Source organism: Schistocerca piceifrons, chromosome 1 (genome assembly GCF_021461385.2).
Source record: "Schistocerca piceifrons isolate TAMUIC-IGC-003096 chromosome 1, iqSchPice1.1, whole genome shotgun sequence".
NCBI lineage: Eukaryota > Metazoa > Arthropoda > Insecta > Orthoptera > Acrididae > Schistocerca > Schistocerca piceifrons.
In genome coordinates this window covers 708,476,036-708,498,193 of record NC_060138.1, presented here as the reverse complement: position 1 = coordinate 708,498,193, position 22,158 = coordinate 708,476,036, and the positions used below count along the sequence as shown (strand labels likewise).

The window sequence follows — 22,158 nt, the reverse complement described above, 5'->3', positions numbered from 1 at the left end:
TGTCTTGTTATCAGAGGTATTATGTTCTTATTATTTTTAGTGTAATCCAAAACTACTTATAAATTGTGTACCTTTTCAGCAACTGTTTCCAGTAACTCCAGAATTTTATTTCTTACTGTTTCAACGTCATTGTCAATCACTAACTGTAATGTTTCTCTGCAGTGTTCAGCTTCTGTTTGACTTCTGAAGTTTGCAAGGGATGTAATTATTTCCTCCATACCCAGTTCTGACACAAAAGGAACTATCGACTGTCTAACATAGTCAATGTTATTGATTGCCAGACACCACTGGAGAAAAAATAAATAAATTTTTAGGGTTAATTAATTATAAAAAGAGAGAAATATTTCATTGTAACACAATTAATCCCAGAGAATGGAAAGAATTTAAAACCTATGTTACACGGAAAACTCACCTCATTTGTGACTTCAAATTTTGTTTCATACACATTCCGAATTTCGCCAAGACCTTCAACTTTCTTGCCCATTTTGTCTGCATAATAGACTGAGCACTTACAAATATCCTATAAGGAAGGATAATAAATATTAATTTTGTACCAGCAGTTGTAATAAATCTATCGAGATGTTCTAAGTTTCAAAGTGAAATTAAAATTTTGTCCATGCAATTAAAAATAGAGAGCAAGGAAATAAATACAAAGAGAATTAAACAATATAAGGAAAACTCATTGGGTGTTTTTTAGTCTTCTTGCTGTGCCTGTCTAAAACTCAACGTGTCATATTTATGAGGAGTAGCAATCTGTCATTTTCCTTATATTATCAAAGAGAATTAAAGAAATATAAAAGACAAATAGGTCAAAAGTTTTCTTTATTCTAAAATAATTCACTTTACAAAAACATTCTCTAACCAGAACCAAATAACTTAGGGCCCCTCCTTGCATGAATTCATATTTTGGGTACTTACATCAATTATTTTTGCAACAAAAGTGTAAGAACCTTCTACATCTGGCCAGTTTAGCTGCTTCCAGAATATTTTTATCTGCAATCAAGAGAAAACTAAAGGCATTTCTAATAAAGCACTGTTTCTATTCTATCAGAGAATTTCTGAATAAGTAACAAAAGTAATTGTAGTTGGTACCTAATTTGAATTGTTAATATTATGTATTATTGTAACTTATCTTTGACCTGTCCAATATCAATTGTACAATTTGTGCTATATGATAAAACTGGACCAATAAAAAATCAAATCAAATCAAATCAAATAATTTCATTTTATGTTTAAAAGAAAAAACCAGCAATACAAGGCAAATAAAGGGATTACGTGTCTCAGTTTTTACCTGATAAAAAATTGCCAGAGTATCTACAGCAGATGAGCTGTATTTAACAGTGCTATCAACAGGTTCCAACTTATCTAGTTCCACTGCCTTGTTTATCCTCTGTAACGCCTTGTATAAAGCTATATCAAGCCACTGAGCAACACCTCGATGGAACCACAGATGAAAGTTTTTTATTTCAAAATCATCAGCATCTGCAGGACATAATCCTATGCCCATCCTGCAATAATATAATTATTAGTAGATTACATAAAACAGGTTTTTACAGTTCAATAATATGAATAAAATGCACACACTATCATTTTTTTTTATCGTAACTTTCTTGCTAAGCCACTACACCACTAATCTTAATTACCACCACTGGTAATTGTTAAAAGAATTCACTGATACTTCAATATGTTAGTATGGAAACAATGAACATACATGAGCAAAAGCTGTGGCTCAATTGTAGATTAATCATGCAGGACATTTGGCTGATTGAAATGTAAGGTGCAAATCAATATGCAACTAAGAATTATGATCATTTATGAAATGCTAATGAACACTTCTGCCTCCATAATAGCATGCCAGCAATCATTTTACATATTTATGGCATATTCCACATCTGGTAGGGATCTGTTACACTTTTTAGATCATTCTAACAAATTTATTTTTTATAAATTTAAATTTTTACATTTCTCACATATTACAAATATATTATTTAATAAACATAAAGCACAGACAAGAATGCATTGCAGTTCCTGTGCAAAAACTGACACCATCCAAATGGCAGCCACTCATTTCCAGGCACTGTTGCAGGTGAACAGAAAAATCATCCATTCACATTACAAGCAGAACAAGTGGAAGTTCTCAGGTAATTACTTCTGAAAGAGCTTCCAATATGCATGTCAACATACAGAATTGTAGGATATGGGCAATGGAAAATCCACACACAAATCAACCAGTACCACATCGTCCTGAAAAAGTCATGGTGTGGTGTGGTGTGGGTTTAAGCCATCGTTTATCATAGGGCCATATTTTTTCGAAGAGACAGGTGTTCCCAGTCCTGTTACCTGTACCATCACTAGCTAGCACTATAAGGGCCTTTTGGGCAACCAGGTCATTCCAGCTCTCCAACAGTGTGGAGGGGACCATTTTTATCCAAGATGTAGCACCTCAGCACATTGCAAAACCAGTTAAGCAGCTGCCGAAGCACCATTTCAGAAATGCTAGAATTATCAGCTGCCACTTCCCTATAGTCTTGCTGTCCCAATCAGCTGAACTTAATCTGTGTGACTTCTGGCTGTGGGGCTATCTAGAAGATGTGTTCAGTGTTCCAATTACAAACTTAGCTGCATTGAAGGTATGCATTGTGCAACACATTCTGAATGTGACTCTGGAAGCACTTCGGTCAGTTGTGAAACAAGCTGTTTCTCAATTTCAACTTGTTGCAGAAAATAGTGGACAGCAGATCGAACATGTTTTGCATCTGTCACAAGGAAACTGATAATCCAGTTTGATTCTGACTGATGCTTTTTATTCAGTTTTTGGCCTCAGGACAATTAAAACCCGAAGTGATTGATGCTTCTATGCTTCTTATGTGGTTTTTTATCTCTGGATAGCTAAAAACTGATGTAACTGATGCCTTTTATGCATTTTTTGTCCTCAGGACAATTATAAACAGATTTTTCCCAACCAATGTGATATGAACTTGCTTTGGTGGATGGGCTTAAGTAACTAACAGTATCACACCTGTACACCCATGCACACTGAGCAGTATAGTTTGCTTAACACTGGACGTACATCTTAGGCATTGTTGTGTGACTAATTTGTCATTTGTAGTCAACCACTATTAAATTATGATGCTTACAGTACCATCTATTCCTACATTTTTTCTGCCATACGTTTTCCCCCTTATCCAATAATGTTCCATTGCAATTTTACATCATTCTGACCAGTGGTGTTATTTCTACAGTGGTTTGAAAGTTTAACTTTAATTACAATCACCCTGTATATGGTGGTTGTGGATCTATACAATACAACAAATAGCTTACAAACCATTCATCCACAAAAAGTAATACTGACTATCACTTCTCACGAAGTGACCGGTTCCCATGTGTGGAAAACATAGCACCTCAGGTCCTTATATAAAGGAGCGTGTGTATTCGAACAATGGAAAATCCAGGATGGAATGCGTGTATATTCAATCGTATGAATCTATTGTGTAACAATGCTGGCAACAGATTAACATCTAAAGAAATAAATATTAGCATAATCTCTTTTATATTTCCTTTTAGGTGATTCTAATTAAAGATGAAATTCTTTTTTCTGATTTTGTTTCACACTGAAATTTCCCTTGAAATCATTTATTACAGAACTTCTAAAACAAGTACTTACACACAGAACCTTTGGAGAATCAAGTAGAGCTCAAACAATTTGGTGCCCATACTCAGGGGATCAGTATCACCTTCAACAACTTCCATGTTATCGCCAAATTTCAGTGGTTTCAAACACATGCACGCATTTTTGATAACTGGTCCAACTAGTTCTGAAACCTGTAAATAAAATAAAAATGTGCACTTCGTAGAACAGCAGATTTTCTGTAAAGTTCTCTAAAGGGAAAAACAACTGCACAAATAAATGTTCCCATTTGAAAACAATCATGCACATTAAATATAATGTTACTTATGTTTGTTGAAAAATATGATTGGTTGGCTCATAACAAATTCTACCTGTAATATTACTACAGTTTAGTTCCGTGTGTAAAATTTCTCATCCCTTATCTTTCGGTCATGATATTATAGTGAACTTTCTCTTGAAGTAAGAGAACATTACCAGTTTCAAAATCAAGTCAAACGAATGTGTGTAAAAGGCCTCTTACTAACCCTTACAAACAATAAATAAAACTTCAGCTTACATGGTAGTAGAAGGTAGGCATTAATAAAGGCAGATCTTCCTTTTTGGAAGATTCAAATGAACAGTGGCAAAAAGATTAACTGGAAATACAATATATGAATCCAGATGAAGAGTGACTCAGTGGGACAAGAGTAAAACTGGTAATTAACAACACTTAAAAAGTCTCAAATTAATGGTAAGTTAATACCTGAAGTTATCAGTTCATCTATCACAAATCCTCAGTTAATCGAGGCAAATCGCACTTATTAGCTAATTCAAATAACTTGACAGGAACTGTCACATTTACACCAACATCCATTCAGCACTTATTCCCATTTGGCAAATGGTGGCTGGTGTTTTATTTACGTGCTTTTATTATCACAAGTAATTTGCATGATATCTTACATCTTTGCACATACCTTTTGATATTGTGATCTTCACTTTGTGGCCCTGATATGTTGTGTAATAAATATTTTACCTTTTTCACTGATTTAAGAGAGACATTTAAAAGGTGGACTTATATTATTCCTGATATCTCATTATACCTTTTCCCCATTATGGTGGTATGAGGAAATTCATTACTGCAGAAAATATAAGGGGCAGTCAAATGAAGACAGACAGATGGAAAAAAGTAAGTAAACTCTTTATTATTTCAAAAATGGTTGCCATAACTGTTAATACATTTATGTCACTATGCGGTAAGATGGCCAATGTCTTAATGCAAAAATGTTTGCAGTTGTCTGCAGAATCATGATTTTATCCAAGCCACGGTGGCAACAAATGTATTTCTTCAGTGCTCCAAAAATATGGAAATTGCATGGGGAGGGGTTGAGGCTGAATGGAAGATGTGTAAGAGCTTCCCAGCAAGATGTATGCAGTGTAGTCTAAGCCACCTGGGCTACGTCTGGGGAGTAATTTTCCAGCAACAGAATGACATCAGCATCAAAATTCCTTAATGTTTAAGACTGATTGGGTGCTTCAATTTTTGCAGCATCCACATATGCTATGCATGTCACAGAAAGCTCATGAGCAGTGGGTGCTTGCTGTCAAAGAAAAGGCTCATCATGAATTTCCAGGAGCTGGCATACCTGTTGTTTCAACTACACTACAGAAATTTTGCTGTTAAGCCCTCACACATCCTCCATACAGTCCCAATCTCTACACGTGCGATTTCCATAATTTTGAGCCCTGAAGAAAGACATTTGTGGCCACTATGGCTTGGGTACAATCATGATTCTGCAGACAACTGCAGACATTTTGGCTGGAAACTTGCTTTTGTTGAAGAGGTGTATGCCTGGGTGTAGTCATAGGCAACCGCAAACATTTTTCCGTGAAGGTATCAACCGTTTTGTCTCACAGTGGATAAATGTAACAGTTATGGGAATTACTTTTGTAACAATGAGCAGTTTACTTACTTTTCTCCATTTGTCTTGTTTTTATTTGCCTGTCGCTTAAAAAAAGCCTAACATTATTTTCTATCTGCTGTGTGGGTCTCAACCACTGTAGAACAGTGGAAAATTCATAAGGAATTTAGCTGGGTGCACACGCATCCAGCAACCAGTCTACTATATCTTTATTGAGTACATTAAATCTTCGGCAACCAGAGCCTGTGGTCATGAGAGTAGCAATCTGTCCTTTTCATAATATTATCAAATCATTGTACGATGTTTGTTAATCAGAATTACGTGCTAAAAGCTTTACTGAGTTGCAATGTTTAGTACTTACTTTCGATTCATACAATTTGTACAGTGTCTTTGCATATGGTAAGTGGATTGTCCTGGAAATAAACAGAAGCCAAAATAAGAGAGATTAAACATAGACTGAGTAACTATTTAAAGTATATATACTCAATTCTCACATTAAATTCTCAGCTTTTCAAAGATGAGATATCCAAAATGACTCTAAATAATGTCTGAATTATTAATAACTATCCATTAATGTCATAGCATTTTCCGTACATGGAAAGTTTTAAACCTAACCCAGGTTTGTTAACAGTATTATGACATTTGTATGTCCAAATATTTCAGAAACATTTATTTAAATTGTTAAAATGTCCACTATTTAAAAAATGGGGACAATGTTATTCCCTGTGTAAATTCATTATTAATATTCAGTATTTGTACCTAGTTTTTTTTTTTTAAAATGTCAACATGCATACAGGTACACTGCAGTGAGAAGATTGTAGATTATCTACAACCAAAATAGAAATGATTCTTACTGTACTTACTGTTGGAAAATTTTATCATGGTATTCAATTGCTCTCTGAAGATCTGTCCTTACAAGCTGTACAATTTTAATTACATGGTTCAGTTGAGCTTCTTCTTCAGAATCATTTACCTTGTTATTGTCCATTATATGATTATACCTACAAAAATATTCAAGTTATGAAGTCTTGTGCTTATAATACAGAGAACTATCACTATGCTATTTTTATAAACTTTCTTCATTCTGTCTGTTTTCTTTAGTCTGTGGGTAATGTCCTACTTGTGAGAGCTTACCAGTCAGTAGCTCCCTGTGTAACAGCTTGTCTCAATGTCTCTTGTATATCACAATTTGGCTCATCACCATCATAGTTCAGCCAACCATAAACAGACTGAGGAAAAAGTTCAAAACCCTCAGGAGGTTGTAATTCCTTTAACAATGAGAGAATGCTGAAAAGTAGACAGTAACTGTAAGCTCAATAATTAAACTGAATAGCAGTAACAACAAAGGAAAATTTTTTTCATGGATAAAAATAATTATGAACACCTTTGCAGTATAAAAAAGTTTTGTGCTACATTTTTATTATCTAGAATCAATGTTTATAACCAAACAATATTGTATGGAAAAAAATTATAATGTTCTTAGTAAAGATGAATACTACTAGTGAAAGCTGAGGTAAATAGCACAGAAAAATACTATAGATTAGTTTAAGTGAAGTAGCACCTCATGCTGAAAGACTAATACCATAAATATAAACCAGGGCTGAGGTTATGCAACAGTGATGAAACATCTTTTGTTTTTTAGAATGTGATTCATGGAGCTTGTGCATCAAAGTACAAGATTTCCACTTTGAATGGGAAGGACAAAACTAGAAATAGCTACAAAATATAAAATAATAATAATAATAACTGATTTATATGTGACAAGGTAAAATTCTGTGTCAAAATGGAGAACTGAACCAGTGGATAAGGCCTCAAAGGCAACACACTGCTTCAACCCCACTATTCTCACGAAAATCAATAGTTTCTACCTTAATTCTATGGCACTACACAACTGACAGCATTAACCCAATCAAGAATCAGACGTAGCTACAGCATCAATGCTGTAACCAAAAGTAAATAGTGATATCTTGCTGTAACACATAAGGCACCGATTGTGACAATCTGTCACGCTTACCACATGTGTGTACAGCAAACATGTAATATTACTTTTGACTGACTGACTGCTTTACTACTACTTTTGTATTGACTGTTTACGGACTGTGACAAGATAATGCAGTATATTTGATTAAAACTCTTGCTGGGCTTGTATTACACTGTCAGGGTTCTTTGACAAATGTTTTATTAAATTTTGAGTAATGCTTCCTACGTTTTATAAAAGATATGATACATGTTCCCCAGTACAGATATATGATCCTAACATTCCATGCTTACAGAGTAACAGTTTCTGTGGGTTCTACATTCCATTCGTTTTCTTACAGCCCATGTTGATCAAGTGTTAATATTGTGGAAGTAGGGCAGCCAGTTGAACACCAAGGAACTGCTAGCTGTAAGCTGTGGAGGAGATATCATGCAGTGAAGTCTTGTTGAATATGTGATCAGAAATTTGCATAATGGGACATGAATATCTGCTGATTTTGTTCTAAAATGCTCCATTACTGGGGAAGAAATGTGAGTTTGATGTTACAAAACTTGTTGATATCCAATACATGAAAGCAAATTTATTGTGAAGTTAAATCCCTGTGAATAAATCATATTATGATTAAATAACGAAACCATAAATTAAAGATATCAACAGAAATCACTAGAAACATTTGATTCATTCAGCACATTTATGGTTTTTAAATACACACATAGAATTAGAACTGGATAGCTAAAAACTGTGGGCGTGTCTCAGGATCTCTAAGGAAAGCTCATTATTCAACATCAGAACAATAAATGAACTAATATGTGAACATCTTTTTTTTCCATTTTCCGAGCTGGAAATTTAAACAATGACAGACATAGGGTTCGGAAATCATATACTGAATGTGATTCTGTAATGAACTGAACTCTCATCAGAGATTTCGAAGCCCCATTAGAAGAGAGAGTTGAGGGGCACAGAGCTCTTTGTGTGTAATTATACATGATCAATCCAGCATTCTGTATGTTCTGTCAGAGAGTAAAAGAATTACATCAAAAAGGAGGACGGTTGGTGATTTTTAAGCAAATGCTGGTCAAATAAAACCAGTTAAGAGCTCCAAGAGTGAGTTAAGTATCCTATCACCTTTCTTTTCTCTTTGGAGATTTAGGACATGTGTTTACATCTTCAATCTGCTCATACATATCTTAACACCCATAAATAATGCAGAATTGATCAGCAGAGGACACAAGAAGTGGAACCAACTCATCTAAATGTGCCCAAGTCAACTCTTGGCAAAGTGTGTATGGAGAGGAAATGTGAAGGAATGACAACAGCAACACCATGAATGTGCACTTCTCACGTACAATGAACAGGGCCTGCTGAGCACTGCAGAGGGTGGCTGTAATAGAAATATCACATGAAATCAGCAGAAAGAATCACTTGTGAGTTCCAAAGTGCTACCACACATTTCTGTAGTCAGTGCTAAGCAATGATCGAGGCATAAAAAGCAACCCTGCTGGACAGTAGAGACTGGAAACAAGTGATCTGGAGTGATTAATACTGCTATATCCTGTCACAGTCAAATGGAAGCATTTTAGTTTGGCAGACATCTGGAGAACATTACCTGCTGTCATACGTAGCGCCAATAGCAAAATACAGAAGAGGTCATGTTTATTGCGGCTGAAGTGCGGTGCCCTTATAGTTCTTAAGAGAATGTTACACCAAAAGATACGAACATATTTCAGAGTGTAGTTTTCCATGTGCAACAGAGTAACAGAGATAATAACCGTTTTTATCAGCATGGCATTGCACCCTGTTGAAGCAGTACCTGTGGGCAAGGGCTTGTGGACAATAGCATTCTTGAAATGTACTAGCCTGCCCGGAGTCTCTGGTTTTGGCTCTTAACGGAGAATGGGCTGTCATTCCTCTACAGACATTCAGACACTTAAAGTGACCACAGCAGAGGTCAAGTGATCATAAAGGTGAAGAGTGCACACACCCCATATTAATCCATTAATCAGTGTCCAGATATATTTTAACAGTGTAAGGCTTCTCAGTAAAGAAGTTATTTCAATGAAATCAACTACCCTTAAATGGGGTTATATTCCACAAAAAGTGAAAATGGAAGAGTAAATACAAATTGTATGAATTAATATTTGTAGTAAATATAAATAATTGTGTAAAGTGTTGTTAGCTAAAATCTTGAGGGAATGTACGTAGGTTATCACACCATCGATAGTTACAGAAAAACTTGTGTAAGAGCAAAGACCATTGGCTTATGCAAGCTTTCTCACTGATGTTGAAAGGGTTTGGGTATTGGTATAATGCCATTCTTGCCACAATCTTCCTACCCATTGTTTCAGCATTGCAGCCAGTTCCCTCAAGAAAGCTGAAACACTGAATCAGGAGATCCTGGCAAGAATGATGTGATATGAACACTCAATAACTTTCAGCATCAGGAATAATACTTATTTATAATTCTTTCATGGTCCACCTCTGTAGCGCAGCAGTAGCGTTACCGTCTGCCATAAAGGGGATCTGGGTTCAATTCCCAGCATGGGACTGGGTGTTGTGTCTCCATCATAATTTTCATCATCATTGACACGCAAGTCACCTAAGAGGCATCAACTAAAAAGACTTGCATTAGGGCGGCCGAACCCCGAAGGGGATATCCCAGCCAATAAATGCCATATGATCATTTCATTTTTATTGTTTCATGAAGAAGTTTCTGTCTCTAATTTCATATTATTATTATTATTTCTTTCTTGTCTCAGATGTTATGACTGGTTAAAAATGGAAGGTGACGCGGACCTTGATCAAGCGTGACTTCCTTTTAACTGCATGGTATATGTTACATTGCATTTAGGAGCTTTCGGGTTATTGAACAAGTGTCAATAATTACAGATTTCTGTAGTTGTATATATAAGTTTGGATGTAGCTGTATTGCATTGATGTACTGGTGGATATTGTGTGGTATGACTCCTGTAGTTGATAGTATAATTGGTATGATGTCAACTTTATCCTGATGCCACATGTCTTTGACTTCCTCAGCCAGTTGGATGTATTTTTCAATTTTTTCTCCTGTTTTCTTTTGTATATTTGTTGTACTGGGTATGGATATTTCGATTAGTTGTGTTAATTTCTTCTTTTTATTGGTGAGTATGATGTCAGGTTTGTTATGTGGTGTTGTTTTATCTGTTATAATGGTTCTGTTCCAGTATAATTTGTATTCATCGTTCTCTAGTACATTTTGTGGTGCATACTTGTATGTGGGAACATGTTGTTTTATAAGTTTATGTTGTAAGGCAAGCTGCTGATGTATTATTTTTGCTACATTGTCATGTCTTCTGGGGTATTCTGTATTTGCTAGTATTGTACATCCGCTTGTGATGTGATCTACTGTTTCTATTTGTTGTTTGCAAAGTCTGCATTTATCTGTTGTGGTATTGGGATCTTTAATAATATGCTTGCTGTAATATCTGGTGTTTATTGTTTGATCCTGTATTGCTATCATGAATCCTTCCGTCTCACTGTATATATTGCCTTTTCTTAGCCATGTGTTGGATGCGTCTTGATCAATGTGTGGCTGTGTTAGATGATACGGGTGCTTGCCATGTAGTGTTTTCTTTTTCCAATTTACTTTCTTCGTATCTGTTGATGTTATGTGATCTAAAGGGTTGTAGATGTGGTTATGAAATTGCAGTGGTGTAGCCGATGTATTTATATGAGTGATTGCTTTGTGTATTTTGCTAGTTTCTGCTCGTTCTATAAAGAATTTTCTTAAATTGTCTACCTGTCCATAATGTAGGTTTTTTATGTGGATAAATCCCCTTCCTCCTTCCTTTCTGCTTAATGTGAATCTTTCAGTTGCTGAATGTATGTGATGTATTCTATATTTGTGGCATTGTGATCGTGTAAGTGTATTGAGTGCTTCTAGGTCTGTGTTACTCCATTTCACTACTCCAAATGAGTAGGTCAATATTGGCATAGCATAAGTATTTATAGCTTTTGTCTTGCTTCTTGCTGTCAATTCTGTTTTCAGTATTTTTGTTAATCTTTGTCTATATTTTTCTTTTAGTTCTTCTTTAATATTTGTATTATCTATTCCTATTTTTTGTCTGTATCCTAGATATTTATAGGCATCTGTTTTTTCCATCGCTTCTATGCAGTCGCTGTGGTTATCCAATATGTAATCTTCTTGTTTAGTGTGTTTTCCCTTGACTATGCTATTTTTCTTACATTTGCCTGTTCCAAAAGCCATATTTATATCATTGCTGAATACTTCTGTTATCTTTAGTAATTGGTTGGGTTGTTGATTTGTTGTTGCCAGTAGTTTTAGATCATCCATGTATAGCAGATGTGTGATTTTGTGTTGGCATGTTCCAGGAATATTATATCCATAATTTGTATTATTTAGCATGTTGGATAGTGGGTTCAGAGCAAGGCAGAACCAGAAAGAACTTAATGAGTCTCCTTGATATATTCCACGCTTAATCTGTATTGGCTGTGATGTGATATTATTTGAATTTGTTTGGATATTAAGTGTGGTTTTCCAATTTTTCATTACTATGTTTAGGAACTGTATCAATTTAGGATCTACTTTGTATATTTCCAATATTTGTAGTAACCATGAGTGGGGTACACTATCAAAAGCTTTTTGGTAATCAATGTATGCATAGTGTAGCGACCTTTGTTTAGTTTTAGCTTGATATGTCACCTCTGCATCTATTATCAGTTGCTCTTTACATCCTCGTGCTCCTTTGCAACAGCCTTTTTGTTCTTCATTTATAATTTTGTTCTATGTTGTATGTGTCATTAATTTCTGTGTAATGACTGAAGTTAATATTTTGTATATTGTTGGTAGGCATGTTATGGGATGATATTTAGCTGGGTTTGCTGTGTCTACTTGATCTTTAGGTTTCAGATAAGTTATTCCTTGTGTAAGGGTATCAGGGAATGTGTATTGGTCTGCAATGTAAGTGTTAAATAATTTAGTTACATGTGAATGTGTTGAGGTGAATTTCTTTAGCCAGAAATTTGCTATTTTATCTTTTCCAGAGACTTTCCATTTGTGAGTAGAATTAATTGCTTGGGTGACTTCATGTTGCAAAATTATCACTTCAGGCATTTGTGGTATCATCTTGTATGTATCTGTTTCTGCTTGTATCCACCGTGCATGCCTGTTATGTTGTACCGGGTTTGACCATATGTTGCTCCATGAGTGTTCCATGTCTGTTATGTTTGGTGGATTGTCTATTTTAATGTGTGTGTTATCTATTGTCTGGTAAAATTTCTTTTGGTTTGTGTTGAATGTTTGGTTTTGTTTCCTTCTATTTTCACTTTTTTGTATCTTCCGAGTCGTTTGGCTAATGCTTGTAATTTCTGCTTCTTTTCATCTAATTGCTCTATCACTTCTTGTTGTGAGATTTTACCTAACATTTTTCATTTTTTTTCTGACATTTCATTTCTTATAAATTGTGTTAGCTGTCCGATGTCTTTTCTCAGTTTTTCTATTCTGATCTGTAGCCTGTGTTGCCATGCTGTTTTTGTGGGTTTCTTCCGTGTGTTGGTTGGTTCTGATCTCTGCCTAGTGTGTATATTTAGTGTAGTGAGTGCTCCTATATAAACCAGTAGTTGTAACTCTTCCAAAGTTGTGTTTTCATTTATTTTGTTGTGTATGATTGTGTTGATAGTTTTTATTGTTGTTTCGACTTGTGGGTTATTTGGCGGTCTATGCAAGAATGGTCTAATGTCTGTATTTGTGTCTTTGTATTCTATATACGTCAGATGAAATTTTTCTTCTATATCTAACATGTGTGTCACTTCGTGTTCTATTTGTGCTTGTTCTGGTGGCTGTCTTAAGATTTTGTTTTCCTCTGACTGTTTAATTGATGCGTGTTGTTCTTTGTTTGTTTGCTCTGGGATGTTTGAGTCCATTACTGTATTTTCTTCTTCTTCTGATTGCACATTATTTTGTTCCAGTATTTGTTGTACTTGTTGTTTGATGTTTTCTAATTCTGACTGGGGTATCCTGTTATTTTTGATTATTACACGGATCTGATCAGCTAGTCGTCGTTCTGTTAAAAATTTTAATTCCGGGTATCTGGTAATAAATGTTGTGTATACTTGTGATCTGTATCCAGTTGTGTTGGTTCCTAGGTTTGTTGCTTGGTAATAACAGAACATGAGGTGTCGATTAACTTCATCTGACCATCTCATCCTCTGTCTTTGTTTTCCTTCTAGGGTGGTTGCAGGAAGCATATCCTGCAAAACACCACTATTTGGGTTTTAATCATTTTCCGTGTGGCTAGCAGTGTCGTTACCATTGTGGACGGGCATAGGGTTCAAGCGTCGTCCCCGACCATGACAGCGCTTGTCCGAGGTTTCTTTAGTTCTGTCCTGAACCAACTAATCACACTAAAAGGGGGGTTAGCCCTGTTAGTGGTTTGTTCTTTTCGTCGCCTTTTACGACTGGCAGAACATACCGGAGGCCTATTCTTTTCCCGGGCCTCCACGGGAGTTGTTATTATTATTATTATTATTATTATTATTATTATTATTATTATTATTATTATTATTATTATTATTATTCTGCATACCAGGTGGTTATAATCAAACTTTCCCTATTTAACACATTATAACACTGAAACTAATTACTGTACGAGTACCAAACCTGATAGCTTTAATATCAGGGACTTGGGGAAGAGAAATAATGCAGAATCAACTCAACTGAAACATCTCTAATGTGTTGCTATGGTACATCATACCATTACATACCAGTACCATTACTGCTACAAAAGGGACTCAGTAAGGCACCCATCAGTATTGAGAAGAGTCTGAAAGCACAGGATTGCATTCTGCACAGCAGAATGAAACATGTCCCTAGGTATGCTAGCTATCTCTCTTGATATGCTGCTCTTCAGATCAGTGCATGTGTGAAGTTTCCTCTGGTAAACTCTGTCCTTCAGGTAGCCCAACAACCAGAAACCACAGAGAGTGAGATCAGGTGATCATGCTGGCCAAGCATTTGGAAACAATCAGCTAATAATTCAAACATCTCCAAATGTGTTTTGGAGAAGTAGATGAAATTCATGAGCAATATGCGTTGGGGCCCCATCTTGGATGAAAACTAGGGTGGGTATGACATGCTGGTGAAGCATATCATGCTAACACTGGCCAGTCACAATGTACATCTTTTGTCCTTGAGCACAAGTCTGCTCAAAATAGAATGGGCCAATGATGAACATAGCCATGAAGCCACACCATACAGTGACACATTCGGCATTCAGAGAAACTTTATGCACAGTGACTGGAGGTGAAGATCCTCACACTTGGCAATTCTGTGTGTTCACCTTTCCCATCAGAGAAATATGAGCTTCATCTGTCCATAGGATGGTCAAGGGCCAGTCCTCAACAACTTCAACCCTTGCGAGAAAGTGGAGAGTGAAGTCAACATGTTGTTGTGCATCCTGTGGTGCAAGCTGCTATATGATATGGATCTTGTAAGGATATTACTTGAGAATGATTCAAAAGACCTTCTGTACAGAGGACCACAGGATATTCAACTGTCATGACACAGCACCTTGCACCGCCTGACAATCATGAATTGTCCAGAGCATTGCCTGCCATAGCAACACTGGTTACATCAACCATCTGTGGTGCAATTGGTCATTGACCTCTTTCCAGAGCGACTCCCAGTTCTCCAGTTGATTCAGACTACTTCTTCAAGCTCTCCTGAAGTGCAGCTGCAGCATTACTGTTGTTTTGATGATAGAGCATCACTGATAATGCCCTGCTCCTTCTGTCCAACCTCATGTTCATGCATCAACAACTGCACTGAAACCAATCAGCTGAGTGAGATTATGGATCACTGTGACTGTTCACAGCACCTGGTGGCCATAGTTGGAACTGGACAGTGGCACCCTGATGCATGGAAATCATGCACCCCATACTGTGGACATTAATGCTATGAAGTTTGGTACTCTTACAGCAATTACTGTCTTATGTTACAATGCATTAAATAGGAAAAGTTTAATTATAACCACCCAGTAATATAGCTTCTGTAAATTACTACTGTAGTGATGATGTATTTACCTAATAACAGAAGATAACTGATTTAATGTGTTCTTATCACTTGGAGTCAGCTTACGTATTTTTCTTACAGCATTGAGACAAGATGGTAATAACTTCTTTGTGGAATCCCAGAACAATTTTGCCTGGAGAAAACAAAAGAAACAAATTACATTATAAAATGTCAACACCACTCTCAAAATACCACCAACCATCAACAAACAACAACAACATAGTTGTTCGTTCATAAAGTGCATGAAGAAATATTGAAAAAAATTGAAACCTTATTTATGAGATTGCAGCTTGGATCGTAAAATTACAAATGCCAATCAATTAATTTTAATACATTGATTTGTTCGTAATTTATTTTATGTCAAATAACTTACATTATCTCCTGATATAATTTCGCCTTGGATTGGTTTCAGGAGCTTCTCTAGAACAACTGCAAATAATCTAAAGTTGAGGTGATGGTCAATATGGACAGTTATAAACTCAGACCACTGAGCTAGTGCCACATCTGCAGGTGACAAGCCACACTGTACTACATGCTGGGTGAGAATAGTCTCCGCTTTCTCTTGGAATGCACCATTCCACTGATAAGGTTGAGTCTATAAATAATTTCAGTTGTGAGAATTAGTATTTTATTGAAACAAATTTTAATCAGAAGACAAATATACCACAGGACTGAAGAAAACTATTACAGTTCTAAGTAGCATGGTCTACTCAATTTCTCTCTGCAGTCAGCAAATATATTCATAATTGACATACTAAATTAAAATACAGCATGTACATTTCTATATGGAGTATAGTTTACAGTTTACTTAAAGGTACAAAATGTAAATCTATATAAGCTTAACATTTAAGAACTGAATGCTGCCCCTACAGCACATAATTAGTTAGTACAGCACTGAAAAACACTAAATGCATATTAGTTGACTAATATCTAGCCTTGCACAAACATTTTTTCCAGATTATGGGATGCTGGAAGTGCTCTGGCAACCTGATATAAAACAATTAATTGCAGTTTGAATACATCTACAACTACACAAAGAACAAAATAACTAGACAGAGTATCACTGCTACATCTTATATTTCACAAACAAGTTTTAAGTTACATGATAGTTTCAAGGAATATGATCTGTGAGCAAAGCTACAGAAAGCCTAGAAATTCATACTGCCTGTCTTGTCCACCATATTTCAATTAAAAAAAGGTATTAATCAGTCTGTATGTCATTAAAGGTAATTTATTTATTTTTTGTTATAAGCTTTATACCATTGACTCCAACAGTGTCTGAAGTTGTGAACTACCAGATCACCACAAGACTGAAATATTTCATTAGAAGATGCTCACATGTTTAGAATTTCTTCCTTCGTGTAAGCTACAAATTTTAAAATTTATCATTTTGTTCATGCAAATTGTAACAAATTTAATGTTCCATAAGTACTGTGTGGTTTATGTATCTTCAATCTGTATATACGGCAAGAAACTGAAAAGCATTTGCAACACTGTTGTCCAAAATCCACTCACTTTAACTTTGTGAATGTACTCCTGTTGGCAAAACAAATCACATGCAGTATCCACAAGTGCAGATAATGTTCCAGAAAACTCGGTAGCAAGTGTGTAAAAAAATTATTTTGCTTTAGACTAAAAAGTAGTTGCACTTACATATTTTGATATCAGTTTATACTTGGTGGATACTTGCTTAGATCATTTTTAATTTTTATCATCAGTAGTGGTATATCCGAGCAAATAACGTCAATGTTAATTGAAAGGAGTCCACATTGTTTACAAACAAATGCTCACATGAAGGTTTGGTTAATATGACACCTAATGTTTGATTTCTAGTGCATCTCATGCTGCCGGTAAAGCATAAGTGGAGTGAAGCAGAATCAATTTTTGATCAACCCGTCTTTGCCCAGGTCACACAAAAGTTCTGAAATGATACACCAGAACAGTCATGACTGTTATACAACTTATGTGTTGTGGTAATATTATGTGCCTGCCATACTGTTGGTGGACAAGAAATGAAGTTGAAGTCTTTGGCTGGCAGCCTTGAAGTGCTGCACTTCGACTTCTAATTAAGGAAGATATCACTGGCTAGTTTGTTCCACTACTTTTTTGATTCGTAGTTTCTTATAATAATGACATAACTACTTCAAATACAGAACAGTTACATAAGTGCCCCTAAAATACTTTACACAACAGTTTTCAGTAGGAGCTATTGCAGGTACTACTACTTATGACAAGGATTTAAACTTCCCTCAACACTTGAGCCATTGAGAAAAACTCCTCCACCTCACAGAATTCCTGCAGAACAAGCACATAACACATAACAAAAATTTGCACATACTCTTGATAACATTGCTCCATCTGCTTCATCCGATCTTAGAATATGTCGCTTTCCAAACAAAATGTTTAGAACTTTGATGATTTTCTGAAAATTACACATCCATTGTAAAAATATTTAGCAAAGCAACTTCTTATATTATCATTCTTTAATATGAAACCAACCTTTGCTTCTTCTAAATCATGTAGTAGTAACAATCTTAATAAATGTCTGTGTTCCTGAAGTGCTACCATTGGATTCTTCTCAGCCCCAAAACTTAACTTAATTTTTATGTCACCCTGCTTTTTCCCTTTATTTTTCCTTTCCAAGCTGCACCAGTACATTTGTCCAGAGGAAGGAATATTCTGTAAGAACAAAAATTTAATCTTAGACGCACAAAGTATTTGTGATTTGTGTACCTTAATTTAAATACTTTTATGAAGTTTTTTAAAACAACAATATTAGCAATTTAAAATAACTGGTAACATTAGATTTTACTCAAAATGCTTTGCTAAATATCCATGCTTTATTACTGAATACAAAATAGCAGCTGTGCTTACTTTTGCTCCAGTGAGATGCTTACACATTCTTCACCTACAGCTATAGCTTGATTCCATTACTCAGTTATGATGGACTAATTTTTCAAAATAGCTTTATGGAAATCAGAGGCCGGAGTTACAATTGGCTGGTATCTCAAGACCATGTGGTGGGAAAAGGAGTTTGTGTTTGTGGAGTCTGTCTTTGCCCTGTATCACTTTGTACATTAAATTTTTAAGCATTATTCTAAATTTTAGAGCATCGCCTCAAAACAAGTAGGTTCCATAGTGTGAACACACCATATAAACTGACAGTTGGCGTAACAGTCTTGACTTAAGCCAACTCCTGAACTTCAGTGTTTTTCCCTGTGATTTATTTACCATCATCATAAAGCTCATTTTGAGCAGGAACTAAGATTTCTTGAAATCAAAAAGTAGGCCACTAGAGATCAATGGAATACAATTTTTATTTATGATTGAACTAGTTAAAATAGTGCCATGGACTTTGTTGCAAAGTAGCAGTTTAACTTGCAGCATTTCACCAATTGCTGTCACCTCCTTTTTTAATTAAGAGTAAGAATTGCTGTATCATGCAACTATTCACAGACTTATCTTTAAAGTGAGCAGCATCTCAGTAAAACATTCCTATCAACTTCAGAATTTTAGTTACTGCAGTGTACAAATCATTCAGGATAACTCCCACATTGCCTATTTCTGGGTGGACACCTTTCCCCAGTTTGAGCACAAAGAGAGAAAATCAATTAGAGGACTTTTCACCTCTCATATTCTTGGAAATACAAATCATCTCTTGAGTTGTATGTTTATTTCATCAGTTGTGTTTCTGTTAACACCACTAGTGAAGTTACGCAAAACTTTTCCTGTCAGTAACACTGCAGTTGCTTTAAATGCTTTGCACATTACTGTTTAAACTTTCTAAGTGTGGCATAGTGAGTGGATTTTTCTTTTTTTCTCTCTCTTTTTTGCACATAGTATTTTCAAATTTGTTATCAAATCTGTAAGTGAGGGAGATTGTGTCATTTCTAAACAGCATTTTCAAAATTGTTATAAAGCTATGAGGTTTGTCTACATTTGGGCTAAGTGTCCCAGTAGAATCCCCTTGCACTGCATGCTGATGTTGGCAGTTCACTGACACTGGTCATAAGCAATCAGGTGTTACTGTACAGTAGACAATGAGAATCACAGAACCCAATGATTTCTTTTGGTGGAAGATACAAATTGATTACATTTGTTTTCAATATGGAGAGCACCAGAATAATTTTTACCGATCCAATTATTAAGATTGTTGAGATTGGTTGCTAAACTTCATATTTATTTGGTGACTGGAGGAAAACTACATATGTTGACAGACTGACCTGCAGCATAGCCCAAAGTCTAGGTTAGGTTGGACTGTGACAAACTTGCTTGTGATTTGTCAAAGCCAATGCATCTTGACATTAAAATATGATTGCTGTAATATTGATGTGTACAACAGCCTGAGATGCACATTCATCATTGCAGTAACAAACTTTAATGTATTACATTTGATTTTACTAACTTTATTTGGAAATAATATCAAAATCTGAATTAGCATTTTAACAGACTACCAGTACCCAACTTATACTCGTCATATTTGGTTCTCATTATTCATCACGCATGTTGTTACCAACGTTGGCATGTAATGCAACAGCTGCTGGCACTGCAAGTGCACTTGTACCTACATTTGGCTTTCAAAAGGTTGTGACAGCTGATAAATATAAATAAAACTGCTTTCTGTGTCAGTCATTTATTTTGCCACTATGCATTTTGATGGTTCACACCGTCACCTTTAAGAGTAGAATTTTTTAGTTCCACAGCTGGTGTTGGTGAAGAGCACAAATGCCTTTCCAAAGCAGAAGACCAAGTGCAAAGCATATTATGTTTTGCCTTTTTTTAAAAAAAAAAAAAAAAAAAAAAAAAACATGAATTTGTGAGTAAACTTTACTCTCACAAATTCATGTCTTTTTTATTTAGTTTGATAGGGCCCTTCCTAAAAACACAATTTTACCAGCAGCAAAATATGCAACATAACTTGCCTTGCACTTTGTCTGCTTCTGTAGAAAGGCATCTGTGCTCATCACTAGCACCAGCTATGTAACTAAGCAATGCTATACCTGAAGATGATTGTGAGACTCATCAAAATGCATAATGGATAAATTAATAAGTGACTGAGGCAGAAAACTATTTGATTTATATGAACTGCTGAACAATTTCACAGTACAGAACTTCATTTAATCTCAATTTGATACTTACCCTTAATGGAATCTGGACACTACCAACTAGTTCATTATCATGTTTCCCGGTTGATGCCGTCACTGCTATCTCTTTCATTAATTTACGTAGTCCTTTCACACCTTTCACTTCTCCAAACTTCATCATTTTCTCTCTAACTGTCTCTGCAGGATCAAAATCCCTATAAGCAAAGGACATAAATTATTTTCTTGCTAAGTAATTAGGTGGCTGTAACATTGATAAGTAATAGACTTACCATACTTCTACAAATAAAATATCTTCAGATGGATTTTCTACTGGCCTGAAAAATAAAACAAGAAACATCAAGGCCCCATTTCTGCCAACAAGACATCAGTAGTATACTGCAACAGTTTCAAGAAAATAAAAAAAAGAAGACATTACAGATTACAAGCTTACATGAAGTTTTACTATGGGTTGGACTTTTTTCTAATGCTGTAATTTCTTTTTATTCTAAGAGTGCTATATCTACTTACAGAGAAAAATGCTCTTCCCAAACAGGTGACAGTGTTTCAGACTTCACCGAAGTATTGTAGCGGGCAGTGTTGGCTGAATTTAAGTACAATGTGCAAAATGGGTCACAGAGACCTACAACAAAAAAAAGTTTCATTAACTGTGTCTTCTTGTTTTGTCTTCAACTTCTAGGTTTTATTAACTCTTCAACTGAATACTTTAGGTTATTGGAGGTCAGTCATACAATATAAAATCTTAATTATCAACCTGCATTATTTTTATATTTGTGAAAGTGTTAATAAGACTATTACTATTATAGAATTAATTCAATGCATTGCAATGAAATGACTAGGTTGAACGGGATGAAATCAATAAAAATTCCATAACGTCAAAAATATCAGTGTAAACCATTGTGGTACTTTAATGTGCAGGTTTAATGAACCTGTAGAAACAACAGAACACATCAGTGACCATGAAAGTTTTAGCAAGACCTGATTGTCTATTAGCAAGACCTGTTTGACTAATAGTTGTGGTAAGAAGCAGGAATTTTGTTTCTGGGTCCCATACTGGCATAAATTTTCAAATGTTGCTAAGGGTTTATTACAATTATGGCACTATTTAATAATCTTATTTTGTGATAAGGAGTAGTTTGTTCAGTTAACTAATCTGAAACATGAATGCTTAGTAAAATATTTTGGAACAGGTAAGAATACATCACAGTGTGAATGCACTACTGCTCTTAATTGGTCTGATAGCATACTCCATACTATTTTGATTCTAATCACTGCATGTAAATTAACATGCTTTTATTTTTATTTGTTTGATGTAATTATGGCATCTCCATTCATTTAACATTTTTGTTTCTGTCAAACTTGTTGAAATATTTATGGATTCAACATCCTCTCGAACACATTTCAGCATGAAGTACAGGAGAAGAAAAAGGAGATGACAAATGACCACTCAATGGTTGAAAAACCTGAATAATTCAGTGCCTATGAAG

The 22,158-nt window shown here is 35.3% G+C and overlaps 1 protein-coding gene across 3 annotated transcripts in view; it reads right to left on the bottom strand.

Moving 5' to 3' along the window:
• LOC124710756 (protein unc-13 homolog 4B) overlaps window positions 1-22,158 on the bottom strand; it is a 178,828-nt gene that overhangs the window by 25,129 nt on the left and 131,541 nt on the right. For all 3 annotated transcript variants that reach the window (XM_047240952.1, XM_047240951.1, XM_047240953.1), the window contains 14 exons: window positions 21,182-21,293; window positions 20,944-20,988; window positions 20,709-20,868; window positions 18,069-18,248; window positions 15,943-16,164; window positions 15,581-15,702; window positions 6,661-6,813; window positions 6,390-6,527; window positions 5,888-5,939; window positions 3,665-3,822; window positions 1,292-1,508; window positions 919-993; window positions 413-520; window positions 72-287 (listed from right to left, as the gene is read on the bottom strand). In XM_047240952.1, the coding sequence (XP_047096908.1) occupies window positions 72-287; window positions 413-520; window positions 919-993; window positions 1,292-1,508; window positions 3,665-3,822; window positions 5,888-5,939; window positions 6,390-6,527; window positions 6,661-6,813; window positions 15,581-15,702; window positions 15,943-16,164; window positions 18,069-18,248; window positions 20,709-20,868; window positions 20,944-20,988; window positions 21,182-21,293 (1,958 nt within the window). The remainder of the gene's footprint in view (window positions 1-71; window positions 288-412; window positions 521-918; window positions 994-1,291; window positions 1,509-3,664; window positions 3,823-5,887; window positions 5,940-6,389; window positions 6,528-6,660; window positions 6,814-15,580; window positions 15,703-15,942; window positions 16,165-18,068; window positions 18,249-20,708; window positions 20,869-20,943; window positions 20,989-21,181; window positions 21,294-22,158) is intronic.